Genomic DNA, 15,679 nt, shown 5'->3' with positions numbered 1-15,679 from the left:
TTTTTTGCACCTTTGCATCTTCTTAATTGTAACTCAACAGGCTCCAGAGGAAAATGTTACCTAATCTGCTGATTTTATTCTAATCGAGTTCTGTCATAATATTGAGTCCAAAGTTTGTAAAAAGGTAAAAAAAAAAATAATAAATAAATAAAAATCTAAGAGTAAATGAGTGGACATACAATTTGTGTCCACTGGTGGTTCATCAAAAACACTACAAATCCAGTTTCCTGCTGACCACAGTAGTATAAAATGTCAATTAAAATATAAAGGCATCACCATTACTTAGGGACGTTTTAGAAAATTCTGCTTTTATCAATTAAAATCACATCAAACAGTCAAATAACATTAAAATTGTCAAGGTACTGAATATTACTTTTAAAGTGTTAAATAATATTGGATGCACACCGACGTAAATGTGTTAGTTATTTTAAAACACATCGTGTACAAAGTGAACCTGAGTGTACCATGAGGATCTTCTGCGACCATAAAACTGTTCTGAATTCAGACACAGCATCTATAAGCGGCCTACGCCATGATTCTACTGGAAAGGCAATATCGTCAAGTTATAAACTAAAGCATACGACAAAAACTAAGCAGCTTCCATTTTCAGAATCATTTAGTGTCTGAGCACATCAACATAACTTTCTTTATACCTGGAACAACTACTCTCTGCTTAACTCAATGTTCGGACGACAAGAAAAGCAGTTTGAATTAATGTAGTATCTGGAAATAAGAACAAGGCGACTTATTGAATTAATAATTCCTCATAACGCACACTACCTTAAGTGTGACTTGTTTGTAGGATGAAGTGTGAAAAATCCGGGCACTTTGAAACCTGTCCTAAGTCCATGTCTTCAACTATGCAACAGCACACGAGAGAGACTGGTACACTACAATATTACATGACTTTTTACGCTTGTTTCGACTCTTAATGCTGTAGAGTTAAATTAAACTCTACAGGATAAAGTAATGAATTCTAGAAACAAAAATATACCTTGGACCATGCAGTTTTGACGGATAACACGATGCTAACCAACTAGCTTTGTTAGGTTAGCAGCGTGCACGTTTTTCCTCTTCAATCATTCAAAGCAATACATACCAGAACCCGCGTTGAACTGGGTTTAATTCGGTGATGTTTAATAAATAAATCCATTCACGCAGCGTTTAACTTTTTATGCCCACCGGTGCAGAGACTCCATGTGCATCTCCTGACAAACTCGTAACAGAAACGTTCTCCTTCCGCCCGCCGCCGGTGTTGTGCGTCCGCCTTTGTCTTCCCCCTTCGTTGAATGACGGCGTCAGCTGAACTCCACCTGGTAGATCGGTGCAACTGCAAGAGCTCAACTTATTGTTCATATCAACTTAACACTGCACAGCATATCAAACCAGCCCCAACCGGTTTGGCTGAATTAAAAAGCTCTACCGCGTTTAATCAAACTGATCACTTGACTTCCCGTTTTCTAAGAGCATGCTATATGTTGTTTACATTTCTGAATGTAAAATAGAAAAGTAAACTAGAATTCTACAAAAAAACAAAAAACAAACATCCTTTACAAAAATAGATATAATTGTTTACATGTTTGCTAACTTTGAAAGTAAAACAGATTCTGTTCCACTATCAGATCTTGTTAATGTAGATCAGAACCAGTGAACTGAATGGAAGAAACTACTCTAATGCTTTTCAACTTTGTTATAAACAGATAAAATCTCTCCATATATACTCTGTTTCTGACAGTGAATATTTATTGCATATATATATATATATATATATATATATATATATATATATATATATATATATATATATATATATATATATATATATATATATATATATATATGGCTTTTATTTATATGGAATCTGTTTAAGAACAGATAGGTGGGGGTGGGATGGGGTCTACATATGTCGCTCACTGTGTGTCTACTTCCATTGTGCCTTAACTCCCCCATCACACATTTACAACACACTCACAGACACGCAAACTCACACACAAACACCTCCCTTAACCCAATCCCACCTCTTGCACTCGCCCTCCTCCCTTAAGCCCCTCCTGTATCTGCAGCTCTCCTGTCCTCTATTTTCCTCTTGATGACAAAATGAATTTGCATATTTTTCCCAGGGAGTGCTCATTAGAATGCATAAACATGAGCCAGCTATAGCTTTCTGCCGTGGCATCTCCTGATGCAAAGGGAGGCACAGACAGGCAGCATCGCAGGAAGACATGTGGCCTGAGTCTGGGTTGTGATTGGCATTTGAAATTAGTTCATCCTTCTCATTTTTAATTCAAGGATGTGAATAAAGTCTTTGTCAGCCATTTTTCTTTGTTTCTAAATATGCTATTAGAAAGAATAATATCCATTTGAATTAGTTTGTTGCAATGCATAAAGACATCAGGGATAAGCACCAATTATAAAAATAACATATGATTATATTTAGAAGATCATGACCAACTCCCTTTCTTGTTTAAAGGGACAGAGAAAAAGGTTCTTACATTGTATGAACAAAAAAGGTCAAGCAACAAGAAAATATTGCAGCAGGCCCTAATAGTTTATTTGTGAAAAGTTTAACTAATGTTTTCATATTTTAAAAAATCCATATTTGATTTCAGATCTAAAGAGCAAATTTTGATATTAGATTTGTGCTAATAAAACTTCAGTGGTGCCTGCCACTTGGTGTACCGTCCAGCATCAAATGTTTTGTTTTGTTTCAGAGTTAGATCCAAAAATGGATCAGCTTTGGACTTTGAACCTAATTCACAGTCAGGAACCAACCTATGTTATAAATGAACAATAAAAAAGCTAATTTTTTTATGCTGAAAATTTGCTATTAATTCTCTACTATGGCAGCAATTTGAATGAAGAGTTTTGCAATATTTTGCTGTGACATTAGTCCTTAAATTCTAGAAAAGTTCTTTGCTAACAGTTGTTCTTATGTGATTTGTGTGCAATTGTCTGAAATTTCAGAACTGAGTCCGTCATCATGCTCAGGTTTTGGACCCGATCAGTAGCTTAGCTGTGAAAACTGAAGCTGTTTGCTGACTCTTGGTCCCTCCTTCTTCAGGCAAAAATTAAATACTTCAGTTTTGTTTTTATATAACCTAAAAAAAAAAGCTGTCATACCTATACAATGATTTGTCCTAACACTTGGGTTCAAAGTTACCTGGTGACAATGAAATATGTATCATCTGCATAACTATGGTAACTAAAAGTGCCAATAAAAATAATTCATCCTCTTGGATATTTTTCTTATTTATTGCTTTTACAAATCAAACATGATCAACACACTTTGGCTCTGAACATCCCCGGGAGTTCAGTTAAATACATCATCAAGGAATTCTAAATTATATGGATGGCACATTTGTAAATCTGCCTAGATCAGGCCATCCTCACAAACAGAGAGCGTATGCAAGAAGGGGACTAGTGAGGAAAGCCACCAGTACATCTATGAGTATGTTGAAGGAGTTACAAGCCCCATCAGCTGAGATGGAAGAAACTACATACAGCAGTTGTTGCCTGAGTTTTTACCAGTCAAAGCTTCATAGGAGAGTGGCAGCAAAGAAGCCACAGTTGGAAAAAAAAACTCATATTAAGGCTCGACTAGAGTTTGGCATCAAACAAGACGCTAAGTTTGGTGGTCACCAAACACTGCACATGAACACACTCACTGTGAAACACGGTGGTGACAGCAGCAAACCCTGGAAGGCTTTTTAAGGTAGAAGATAAAATGAATTCAGCAAAAATATAGGGAAACCCCAAAGGACAATTTGTTTTCAAATGCAAGAGCTTCAGAAAACATTTATTTTCCAGCAAGACAACAATCTGGAGCATTCAGCTAAAGCTACACTGAAAAATGCAACATTTTGTTGATCTTGATTGTAACATGACAAGAGTTGTTTTTTTTTTTGTTTTTAGCAAAGCTCAAACTGCATAATTTGTGTATTAGAAAGTGTTGCTTTTGATGTCTGCTTATCACAACAGCAAATACAGAAACATGACCTTTTCAGAATCTCTTGATTATGCAATTAATTCAGCAAGTGTAACAGCAGTATATCAATTTCTGATTTGAAGTTGTTTTGAAAAAATTGCAACAGTCACACTTAGAATAATAAAAACATGAACCCCTATCAACTATGCATAATATATTACAGAACTGAGGCAAAAATATTAAACAATACAAGAGTTCTATTGTTATTAAATCATTCCTACACATGAATCACAACATATTCAAATACATTTAAACTTACAATCTGTTTTACTAACTCATGCCTTATTGGGTTTTAATAGCTTATTAAAGTTGATTTTACGTAATCACATATCCCAGGTTAGCATATGAGGTGTCCTCTAACTGATAGGTCAGTGGTTAAATCTCCTAATCATCCATGAGACATGGTGCAAAAAACTATAACCCTACTTATTTTGGATACATTCACTCAAGTGAAAAGAAAGACAAATAAAGCTAATGCTACATTTTATATACAAATTTTAATGCACAAACATATTCCAAAGTGCTCAGGGGATCACTCTAATAGGGATGTGAGAAGTATACGATCCAAACCCCAAATTATTCAAACCCAGATGTAGATTTAAAGGAAAGGCTGAGAAAACTGAGAAGTTTGCTTTCTGACAGGAAGTGATGGGAGTGGGGGGAATAAAAAAAAGGAAAAATGACTGTCAATCATTACCTGTCGGTCTTGGTTATCAAGCAGAGATCAGCGATTTTCACTAAATTAGCACTTAAATTCATGCAAGAATGAGAATACCAACCAGATATATCATACATGGTCATATTCTGTGCAGTATGATTCATTGTAACTAGACAGAGAGTCACTGTCTTCTTATATTTGAGGTTTGTCAAAAGGGGTCTCGGATTCAAAATTTCTGCCTCAGGTCAGCAGCATTGTAACTCCTAGGATGTTGACAAGACCTCTGATACCTTGAAAATAAAAAAGAGCATCATTTTTAAATATAATCCCTCCCTAAGTTTCAGCAGCGCAAAAATACAATCAATTTCACATAAATATAACAACAAAGTGAATACTTTTTGGATAAAAAGGTACTCTCTAAATCTCCACAAACCGAAGACGCACAGTCATTTCTCAAAATGTAATACAGCAATAAGAAAATGGTATTAATTCAAAAAAAAAAAAAAAAAACATTCTAATTAGTTTTATACACCTTTTCCAATATTCAATGGAAAAATCTGTCTGTATAACAATCAAACTCTTTTTAAAATTCACTGTTTCCACTGGTATTTTAAACTAATTCTCTTAGGTTTTGAAGTTCTTCTTGCTGCCAGCCTAATTTTTCCACTCCCTCAAAGGAGTCTCAATCAGATTCAAGTTAGTTCTCTACTATGCATTCAAAAACAAAAACAAAACATGACTTGTAGTTGTTGGTAAACTGAAAATATCACTTTAAAACTAAATCTACTAGGGGTATGAATAATTTTGACTTTCAATTAAACCTATTTAAATAATGATAGAAACAAAAACGACAGCATCCAAAATAAACATGCTGCTGCATAAAAATGATTCCTTTCAGGTGAGACTTAATCAGATTCAGTTTTACTTCTTATTTACTCTTTAGTATCTAGACCTGTCTTTATCAGGAATAAGTATCTTTCAGTCAGCTACTGTACAGTGCCTTGCAAAAGTTTTGAACTTTAGCACCTTTTGTTGTGCTACATCAAAACTTAATTGTATTTGTTTAAAGTTTTATGTGACAAACCAAACTCAATTAGATCATAATTGAACAGAAAGTGATATTCAGTTCCAGTATTCAATACTTTTCAAATAAAACTTTGAAAAGCATGGCATGTAAATCATGCAAATGTTTTCAGCCCCTTTAGCTATCAAGCAATGGTGGACACAGAAAACTTGTGATGGAATTATTCTGGACTGATGAGACCACAAATGAACTTTTCAGCCAACATGCAAAGTGCAATATGTGGCTGAAACGCAACACTGCACAGCAACCAAAGCACACCAGAGTGAAACATGGTGGGTGTAGCATCATGCTGTGGGGTTGCCTGAGTCAAAATATGAGAGGATGAATGGAGTTAAATACAATATTTTTATACAATAAAAATACATAAATAAATGGCCAAATGTTTCCCTTCCAGCAGGACAACAATATACATCCAGAGGAGTCAATAGAACAGTTTAGATTAAGGTATGTGTTTTAAAGACCAGTCAAAGTCCAATCTAAACCCAAATAAGGACCTGTGGCAAGACTTAGAAACTGATTTTCACAGCTTTGTTCCACTCAATGTGACTACAGTTTGCTAAAAAGAATTAGAAAGCACATAAACGTGCCCATACTCCAAATACCTTGCAGCTATAACTGCAGCAATACGGGGTTCTACAAAGTATTGGCTATTGGGGTTGAATACAAATGCATGCTACAAATTTTCAGATTTTTAAAAAGTTTTATTTCCCTTTTGAAATTGTGCCACCCATTTTATTAATCTGACACATAAACTAAATTATGTCATAAAATGCATTGAGATTTGTAGTTGAAACATGATAAAATGTGATAAAAGTTCAAGGGGTATGAATACTTTTTCAAAGCATGCTCAAAATGTCAAACAAAATCTATTTTTCAATGAGAAAAAATAATTTTGAGAATGGTTATCCTCTGAATATATTAATCACTATTTGATGGGTGCCGTTATATATTTGAATTAATTTAAATACATGGTTATATGTAAAATATTGCAAAAGGCAAAATATATGTATCCTGATAGTAAAATATGTTGTATTTACTTGAGAGAGGGCAAGAAACTGGTGTAAAGTTAAGCAGCTGTGCCAAGTGTCCCTATATGATGGTCTATAAATCAGGAACATTGGGGTATTCAGGCACATATACAGAAATATTATTATGTTTTCATTTTAGAGCAAAAATCATGACATTGTTCCTTATCTAGTGGATGCCTGTCACGTAGAGGACGACTAACTACTTAATAGTAACCTTTAGATTAGAAACCGCAATGCTCCTTATACGCATTTTTAATAGCGTAATTTGCAAATAAGCTCAGGTGCATTGAATGGAATGCACCGTGGAGTCGTTAGCTTGAGAAGAGTAAAGCCCCTCCAACACGGCCGCGCAACATTTAGCAGTCGCCCCGTTCATCGTTTATAAGCGCTCCGCGTTCTCTCATTCATTTAGCTCGCCTACTGTACACTGTGCTCAACGTAGTGAATTCAATACTATGGCAAACACACTACACTACTACCAGCTTCAGCAGCATGCTCGGAACTCTAATGTTTTTGTATCCACCCGCCTCACAAAACTTCGGTGACGTTTCACAAAAGAGGGCCAATGGGACCTCGTCTTCTATTAGGACAATGAAAAGCCTCTGACCAATCCGAGGAGCCGCAAAGCGGGCGCTGGCCAATGGCGTGGAAGCGCCGTCGAGAGTAATGTTGAGCGAGCTGAAGACTGAAGACACTGCGTATCGCCTGTGTTCTCTCATAGACAGCCATTGCAGAGCATTGAGATCCAGCGATAGTCAGTTGGTAAGTATTGTACACACGAATATTTTAAGTGTTTCAAATGATGAAGATGGAGATAACAATCCTAAACATCTTACTTATGTGTTTGCCTTGATCAAACATGAAACGATCTTGTGTTTTTTAAATATATATATTTTGCAGAAAAGCTTTAAAAATAACAGCAAAATAGCCGGCTTTAATCGGGTAACATCACATTACTCTGCTTGAGAGTGGAGGGCAGACGCTCTGTTTAAAAAAAGAAGAAATAAAAATTAACCTTGGTTAAATTCGACGAATATTGCGTATTTTGGTAAATACGAATAATTTTGTATATTACAGTCATCCTGTTTTAAAGAAATGAAGTCGAAACAAGTTGTAGTTACCGTGTAAAAATTCAAGAATGTCTAGCGGACAACACGATAGGCGACAATGGTAGAAGACTCACCGTTAGCTAGCCATTGCAGTGCATTGCGAAGCTGAACGCCTGTCATGTGAAGACTGAGAAGAGTACAGATCCGAAATAAAGCCATAAAAAATCATAAAAGCACAAGAAAAATGAAGACCATCTCAAAATATGTTCGGATGATTATTTGTTTGTAAAACGTCACCCGAGAAGATAGTGAAAAAATTACCTCACGATCTGCGCTTTACTGTAATGGCTGACTGTATTCGCATAGGAAACCAGGCAGCGAGGCAAATGGGAAGCCAGGGACAGAGGCGCAGTTCGCTTCAACTTTTTCTGGCCGGCTTTTCTCGAGAAATAAACCGACAACTATTAAATCTAACCGCGGCAAAATAAAGTTCAGTCTTTCGTGAATCGAATGACGCCTCCGGGGTATTTTTCCGACGTTTGGAAAGGGTTGAAATCGGGGCTTGAAACGAAGTAGTCGCCGCGGTCGCTCTGCCCTCTATTGCATGCAGTGCAATGGCTGTGCGCTGACACAAAGAGAAGGAGCCATATTCTCCATGTTAGTGGATGAAGACGAGCGGCCATTAGGAGCTCATAGAAACCCAGTCAGTAGCACAGCCCGCTCATAGACACAGCACAGACCCAATGTATTACTATACAAGGCGGCTAGTGCAATAGGAATCAATCGGGGGAAATATTTTGTCAGGATCGCCGGCTTTTTGGACGTGTTTGTCGCGTTGCAAAGCGAACTGGGAGGCGGGAGGAGACATTTGAGGGGGACTTTCTTTCATGAAGAAGGCATTCTCACAAAATGGAAGAAGAAATATTGCCGTCGTTGTTGACCTCCTTTTCCTCAACGAGAGCCTTATATGCGCCATTACTACTCCGCTCGACGCAGCTTAGTTGGGACTTACAGCAGCTTTTAATGGGCGGAAAACGACACATTTTAGCAGAATTTTAAGCTTATTTAAATAAAAAGGAAAAAATCGGACTTTTAAAGGAGAAGTGTTTTATCACATTACAATGCATTTTTTTAGAATAATACGTTGAATAAGCACATTTTATTTAAAAATATCACTTTTTTGTCGAACTTCTTTTATCAAATAAAAACATAAACTCATGTCAAGGAGGGGTTCTTTTTAGTCTTTTTTTTTTGTTTTAAATTCACACTACATTCAACATAGAGTTAGAGGGTTAATGCTTCTCAGCTGAACTTGCGAAAACTTTTTACTGACCAGAAAGTCAGTTCCTTTAAAAACATTTACGGGTTATTCTGAGTGACTTGACGTTTCTAAGGCATTTTGTAGCCGCTATAACAAGAACGCGGGCCAGTGAGTTTTATGTTTGGGGCCACCGTGCAGATTGCGTCAATAAATAAAGTCATTTTCACCGCATCAGCTCCGTCATTGCTGGGCGGTTTATTTTAGTGGACTGCGTTAAGTGGTCCTAACTCGGTTTGACAGCAGAGGGGGCGGTGGGGGGGCTTCCGTTGATGCTCTCTTTTTATAGTAGGGCGTTTCAGAGACTGGTGGAAGTGTAAACAAAATCACATTTCGATTTATTAATTAAAATGATCCAGTCTAATATTTAAAAACGCAATTTCAGGACAAATTTGGAGCACATTCTAGCATGCCTTTTCCTTTTTTCTTTTTTTTTTGATCGACAGATCAAATAGTTTGAATTCTTTTTTTGTTACTTTAATCCATTAATGAATCAAAAATAAGAATATTTAATAGCTGATATACGCATTGATTAATTTATTTTTTTTGTTTTCTAATGTGAAAGAAACAGGTGTATCTTTGGCATTTGAAGATATACAGGTAATTTGAACCTCAGTTATTTGTTTACTAGATACTGCCATCAAGATGGGGAAAGATCCAACTAAACCGAGGGGGAAGATGTCCTCCTATGCCTACTTTGTCCAAACATGCAGAGAGGAGCATAAGAAGAAACACCCTGATGCATCAGTGAACTTTGCGGAGTTCTCCAAGAAGTGCTCCGAGCGATGGAAGGTAGTGCAAGTTCATATTTCCTGCGCTTCTGTTTGCATTTAAATAAAACAACTTCAGGAAAACATAAGAAATTAGTTTGTTGCAGATGGGGGGGGGTCAGTCATGACGTAACTTCTCTGCTTTCAGACGATGTCCGCCAAGGAAAAGGGCAAATTTGAAGACCTGGCGAAGCAAGACAAGGCTCGCTATGAGAGGGAAATGTTGAGCTACGTGCCAGCTAGAGGTGGCAAGAAGAAGAAGTTCAAGGACCCCAATGCTCCCAAGAGACCCCCGTATGTACCGCTTGTTAAAATTTAACCTTTTAAACCTTTTTTTTTTTTTTTTTTTGTTTAAATAACCGGCTCAATCTCATGTCTTTTGTTTTCCCCTTGTCTTCCACAGATCTGCTTTCTTCATCTTTTGCTCAGAGTTCCGCCCTAAGGTGAAAGGCGAGAACCCCGGTCTCTCCATTGGAGATGTCGCCAAGAGGCTGGGTGAGATGTGGAACAGCACTTCTCCAGAGGACAAGCAGCCCTACGAGAAGAAGGCAGATAAACTGAAGGAGAAGTATAAGAAGGTAAACAAACAAAAGTCTCCTGTTTCAATGTGCTCTTCTAACTAAAGTCCCAGCCTGGTTTCATCGTGCGGATGCATTTTATTCCTTCACAGGACATCGCCGCTTACCGAAAAGTGGGCAGCGCACCGGCGAAGGCCCCCGCCAAGGCCGAGAAGGATGATGACGACGACGATGAGGACGACGAGGAGGAGGAAGAGGACGACGATGACGAGGATGATGATTAAAATGGCGGGCAATATATAGTGGTCATTTTCTTGTTTATAAAGCATTTAACCCCCTTGTCCACACTTCACTTGCTAAAAGAAAATACAATAGTAACAAAGGGGTAAAAAAAAAACAATAAAATAAATAAAACAAACAAAAAAATAATAATGCCAACATAAAGGCTGTGTATATCAGTTGTTTTTATGCTGTACAGTTTTTTTTTCCCTGTTTTGTATAGTTAACACTACACAAGTATGGTGTCTGTATCCTTCTGCCAGTCTTATTTTCTTCCCAGTGGTAGTTTTTTCTAGACCAATATCCTACCTGGTACAGTCTAAAGGGGTGGGCTTACAGTATTTCCCTTAGCTAGCAGTGCACAGCACGTAAAAACGTCGGAGTTAGATCTGAGTGTTTCCTTCAGTTTTATTTTCCTTTATGTGTGTTCTTATTTCAAACAACATGTTATCAGAATTGACGTATCACAGTTGTTTTACTGATCTTTATGTACCACTGTAATCCTAAAAAAAAATAAATAAAAAAAAGCCTTGTTTATTGTTGAACTTTAAATTGCTTCTGATGTCAATAAACTTTTTTTTTAATAAAATCGATTTGTAGTGTGTGTTCAAAAAAGTCTTATCCAGTATGACCTCCAGCACAAAGTTAAAATGAACTTGGGAGTGGCATGATATATAAAAAAATTATACTAAATATATATATATATAATATACATGTGTATATGCACATGTACATATATGTAATAGAGCAGATTATGCTGACTTATCAAGCCACATTAACCTTAAACCACCACCTCCTGTTAGATGGTATTTCTTTATAGTCATATAAACATGTTTCTTAACGGTACATTGAGTAGAACATATGAATTACTTTAAGTCACTGATCAGAAAAATTCCCTCGTGGTACAAACTGATGAAATATTTGAAAGATTATGAACCCCAGTCCAACCTAAGCAACCCCAAGCCTGAAGATGTTATTTATATGAGTCATAAAGCCACATTCCCTTTCATTAGGCTGTGGAACATATCCTTAAATCACTGGCTATAAAAGCAGGTATGAAACATCCTGCACTGAAATGTGATCGGTGAGAAACCAAAATTTACCCCAAAAAAGTTGAGTATGAAACAACAAAAGGCACAAAAGTGTAAAATGGCAAAGGGGTTATGGACACCCTCCACCCAAACTTCCCTCATCCGACTTGGCAAGTTGTATTGCAGAATTTAATGCATTTTAACTGACACTCAAAATTTGTAGCCATCCTTTTATTTTCAGTTCTGATGTCATACAGCAAAATTTAGGGTGCCTACAATCTCATATTCTGTGCAACAAAGAGAAAAGGCCGAGCACCGAGCCCTGATGTACCCCATAACTAACTCTGCAGAGGGATTTATCACCCCTGTTTGCCCCCATGCTCACATCACAGTGAGTTTGCTCTCTGTACTCCAGTGGATGTGCTGCTGACGTGTTTCCAGCAGCTGCAATTATGCTATTAAGAATCAAAATCCCCAGGGAATGTTTCTGATACCTTGTTGAGTCTGTGCTATAAAGAATGAAATGAATTCATTGTGCAGCTTTAAGTTTCAACATGGATACCAAACATTCTTTCCTGGTTTGGAAATATGAAGCTATAAGACTACTCTGTGCTGTAAATATTCGAGATCCAACGTGAATTTTTTATTCCCTGTGTATCTAAACTTTTACTATGAACTGCTAAATGAAGAACCAGCACCCCTCCCGACCCCACTGAGGGACAAGGGTGTTCAGAAAATGGATGGATGGATGGATGCTAAATGAAGAAAAATTGGTCTGACATCTTAAAGCCTGGGGAAGATTAAAAAGAGCTGGAAATGCATCTAACGACCTAGGCCTTGATAAACTGCTCCTATAAAGCATGACTCATCGCCACAACTGTCTGTATCCTGTGTTTTAGCTCACTGTGGTTGTATGCAAACATGCAGCTTCACCACTCTTCCCTGCCATGCTGGGTGGTTGGTTGAAGGGTAATCAAAGTTGCAGCGTACTTGCATGCCAGAAAGCATCGCCAGCTTGCTGTTTTATTTAGTTGCAGCCACTTCATCTCTCATCTGCTCTCCAGGTCCCATCCAGGATAAAAAAAAAATAAAAAAAAGCCATTTATATAAGAAGGATTACGTGCTTTGAAATCCCAGTGACATAAGTATATGACACGTCTGTGCAAGCCACTACAAACCAAACCCTGTAAGCCACGTAAACAAAAGAAAATATTTATATCCCTACATTTTATAAGTGTTTTACCTCTGGTGTAAAACACAAAGATGGTCTTCTGCTTTTTTCTCTCTCTCTCTCTCTCTCTCTCTCTCTCTCTCTCTCTCTCTCTCTCTCTAAGATCGTCCTTGGCCCTTCAACAGGGACTTGATAGCAAAGTAGGCAAAGGGACAAGCACACACATGGCAGCGGCTGACCTCAGACCTGCTTTGATAAAGCCTTGTGTGACCCTGAAGGTGACGCTTCTTTTTCCTGCCCTACCCTGATTACTTCTCTCATTTTTTTTAAATATAGAAACTAACCGACAAACACAGTCATGGAGAAATCCCCTAATTTCTGCCCAGTGGATTAGATTTGTTGGCTTCACAGTGTCTGTTATTGTTCCTCACAGCCAACTAGAGGCAAACACAGTTTCCAAGCATTTGGCAGCTGCAAGCTACCGTCACTGCTGGTTATCACCCCCCTTCTTTGTTAGCAATGTGTCTAAAGTTAGAGACTGAGAGAAGTCGATGTTGTTTACACTCCAAACAGTCCAACACATTGCACTTCCTATATTGTAGTAACTGATAACAACGTGTTACTGGAAAGAGAGGCGGGTTTAAATGGAACTACTACTGTGCCTTGTGCCTTTATGCAGCTGCTGGTCAGTTTCTGTGCGGACCCATTCAGGAGCAAAAGCGGCCAAACTGTGAACTGGGCAGGTTTAGCTACTGCTACCGCTTAATCTCAGCTGGTAGAGTCCACTGAATCCGACTCAGCGCAATAAGTGGTCTCATGGTGACACCTAATGGTCATATTCTGCAGTACAGCGCAACCTCTTATCCATCAGGATATTTTTGCCTAGAAAAATGGAAGTCTGCTAAAAAAAACTTTTTATATTTATATATATAAATATTTCCAGTTCTGGTCTGGAATTGCAGCAGTTTATAAAAGAAAACACTGGTTTGATACCACAAGATTTTCTTTAAATTTAAAGAAAACCTTTTTAGTTTCTTTATAAGTCATAGGAGAAATAGTGAGACGATGATTACTCTTAATAATATAAACATACAAGGAGTAAATGAAATTAAATTCTTCTTTGATCTTTGACCATAAAGTCTGATGTCTTAGTTTATTGCTGCATTCATCCTGATTTTATCCTGACTCGTCTGCCAGTTTCTTCTGCTGTAAAATATCCCCATACTCTGATGCTGCCACCACCATGCTTCACTGTAGGGATTGTATTGCCCTGTCTGGATTCCTCCAAACGCGACGCCTGGCGTTCACACCAAAGAGTTCAATCTTTGCCTCATCATAACAGAAAATCTCAAATGTCTACTGACAATTTCTTTGTTTTCATGCTCAGTTGTTGACCTCTGACCTGCACCATCACCTGTGGAACCTTTCCCAGGCATCTTGGTACTTTTCCAAGTTAAGTCCAATAAACTAAATTTACCCTAACTGGACTCAGTTCAAGCTGTTGAAACATCTGAAGTTTTATGATAAAGGTTGTGAATAATTACCCAGATTGGATTTCTTGGTTTTTCATTTTAAATAAATTTACAAAACACTCATTCCGTCTTGCCCCTACATTATCATAATGGGGAATTTGTGTGTAGAATTTTGAGGAAAGGGTTTAATTTAATGCAATTTGGAATAAGGCTGTAATATAAAAAATGTGAAAAACGGGAAATTTTCCAGAAGCATTGTATGTGAATGTGCTTAAAATAAACCTTAACTTTGTTTTTAATCTACTATTTTGAGTACAAAATTTTCTTTTCTGCTCATAACCTGAAATGAAAATGGTGTTTGTTTCGCTTTTGCAACTTATTTAAAATAAAAGCATTTGCTCTTATTCTCACTTTTATCAAGTTAAGCTTTTGCTTAACTTGCCACTTACGTTTGCAGAGCAAACATGCTCATTGCTTTCAATATACAACTGAATGCTGTGTTGAACTGAATGTTAAGAATGTTATTTATTCTTATGTGTTTGCACAGAGGCACGCTTGTGTAGATCCAAACATCATATTTACCAGTCAAAAATGAACAAACGTTAATGGTCAAATTGCTATAAATGCAGCTTTAAAACGAGGTTGAAATGCGTCACTTCCACTGAGTGGCGCTGTTGCAAAAGGAAACCCATATCTCATGCACAAATAGTGTATCTTCACTATTTATCCTGGAAACAGCAGAAGACTGCACACAGGTTCTCCAGCTTCACCTCTTTTTACGCCACAAGAGGTGAAATGTTTGCTGTGAAATCATGCATGTTTGTTGTTTGGGTTACCTCTCTTAAAATACGGTGCTAAAGTAAGGATGTCGTCTACATCTTTAGTAATTGAAAAAACTCTTGCACAGTTGTTTATATGATCTGAAATACATTCATTATTTAAAAATAGAACGTTTTACATGAAATGCTGATAAGAGATTAAAGAATAAACTCCCCTTTCTTTGATAAAGTAGCTGAATGTCAGTCAGATCGGATGGAAACCATCTAAATACATCAGTTTACAAGTCTTGTTCTAGATTCTGAACAATCTTTAAATGGACGATTCTGATGGATTGATATGGTTTTACCTGAATCCTTCCATTGATCCCCTTTCCAATCCTCTGATGGGATGTTTAGTGTTCTGAAGTTAACAGAGTTTTGTTTTTCCATAATTATTTAGGTGTAATTATTCAGAAAAGCATTCCCACAGTATGATGCTGATAGAGATTTTTGGTATTATCATTTTGTTATTACTTTAGTTCATATTCAGTCTAATGT

The 15,679-nt window shown here is 37.2% G+C and overlaps 2 protein-coding genes across 4 annotated transcripts in view; one reads left to right on the top strand and one right to left on the bottom strand.

The window, feature by feature from the left end:
- The window catches only part of uspl1 (ubiquitin specific peptidase like 1), a 21,581-nt gene extending 13,316 nt beyond the window's left edge, over nucleotides 1–8,265 (bottom strand). The window contains exons 1-3 of one of the 3 annotated variants that reach the window (XM_015040458.1): nucleotides 8,126–8,265; nucleotides 7,939–7,991; nucleotides 1,183–1,313 (exon numbers count right to left, since the gene is read on the bottom strand). In XM_015040458.1, the coding sequence (XP_014895944.1) occupies nucleotides 1,183–1,313; nucleotides 7,939–7,984 (177 nt within the window). In that variant the 5' untranslated portion in view covers nucleotides 7,985–7,991; nucleotides 8,126–8,265. Of the gene's footprint in view, nucleotides 1–1,099; nucleotides 1,314–7,938; nucleotides 7,992–8,125 lie in introns of those variants that run through there. The other 2 variants (XM_015040456.1, XM_015040457.1) reach the window with 2 other exon arrangements.
- Nucleotides 7,410–10,926, top strand: hmgb1a (high mobility group box 1a). The gene is made up of 5 exons (XM_015040459.1): nucleotides 7,410–7,517; nucleotides 9,754–9,914; nucleotides 10,041–10,186; nucleotides 10,296–10,470; nucleotides 10,563–10,926. Exons 2-5 carry the CDS (start codon nucleotides 9,768–9,770, stop codon nucleotides 10,692–10,694), a joined length of 600 nt encoding a protein of 199 aa, XP_014895945.1. The 5' UTR covers nucleotides 7,410–7,517; nucleotides 9,754–9,767; the 3' UTR covers nucleotides 10,695–10,926.
- Nucleotides 10,927–15,679: the final 4,753 nt, after the last annotated feature.

Source organism: Poecilia latipinna, unplaced genomic scaffold (assembly GCF_001443285.1).
Source record: "Poecilia latipinna isolate Pla-1442-1.1 unplaced genomic scaffold, P_latipinna-1.0 Scaffold510, whole genome shotgun sequence".
Taxonomy (NCBI): domain Eukaryota; kingdom Metazoa; phylum Chordata; class Actinopteri; order Cyprinodontiformes; family Poeciliidae; genus Poecilia; species Poecilia latipinna.
The sequence above is the reverse complement of the archived record's forward strand: the minus strand, read 5'-3'. Positions and strand labels throughout refer to the sequence as shown.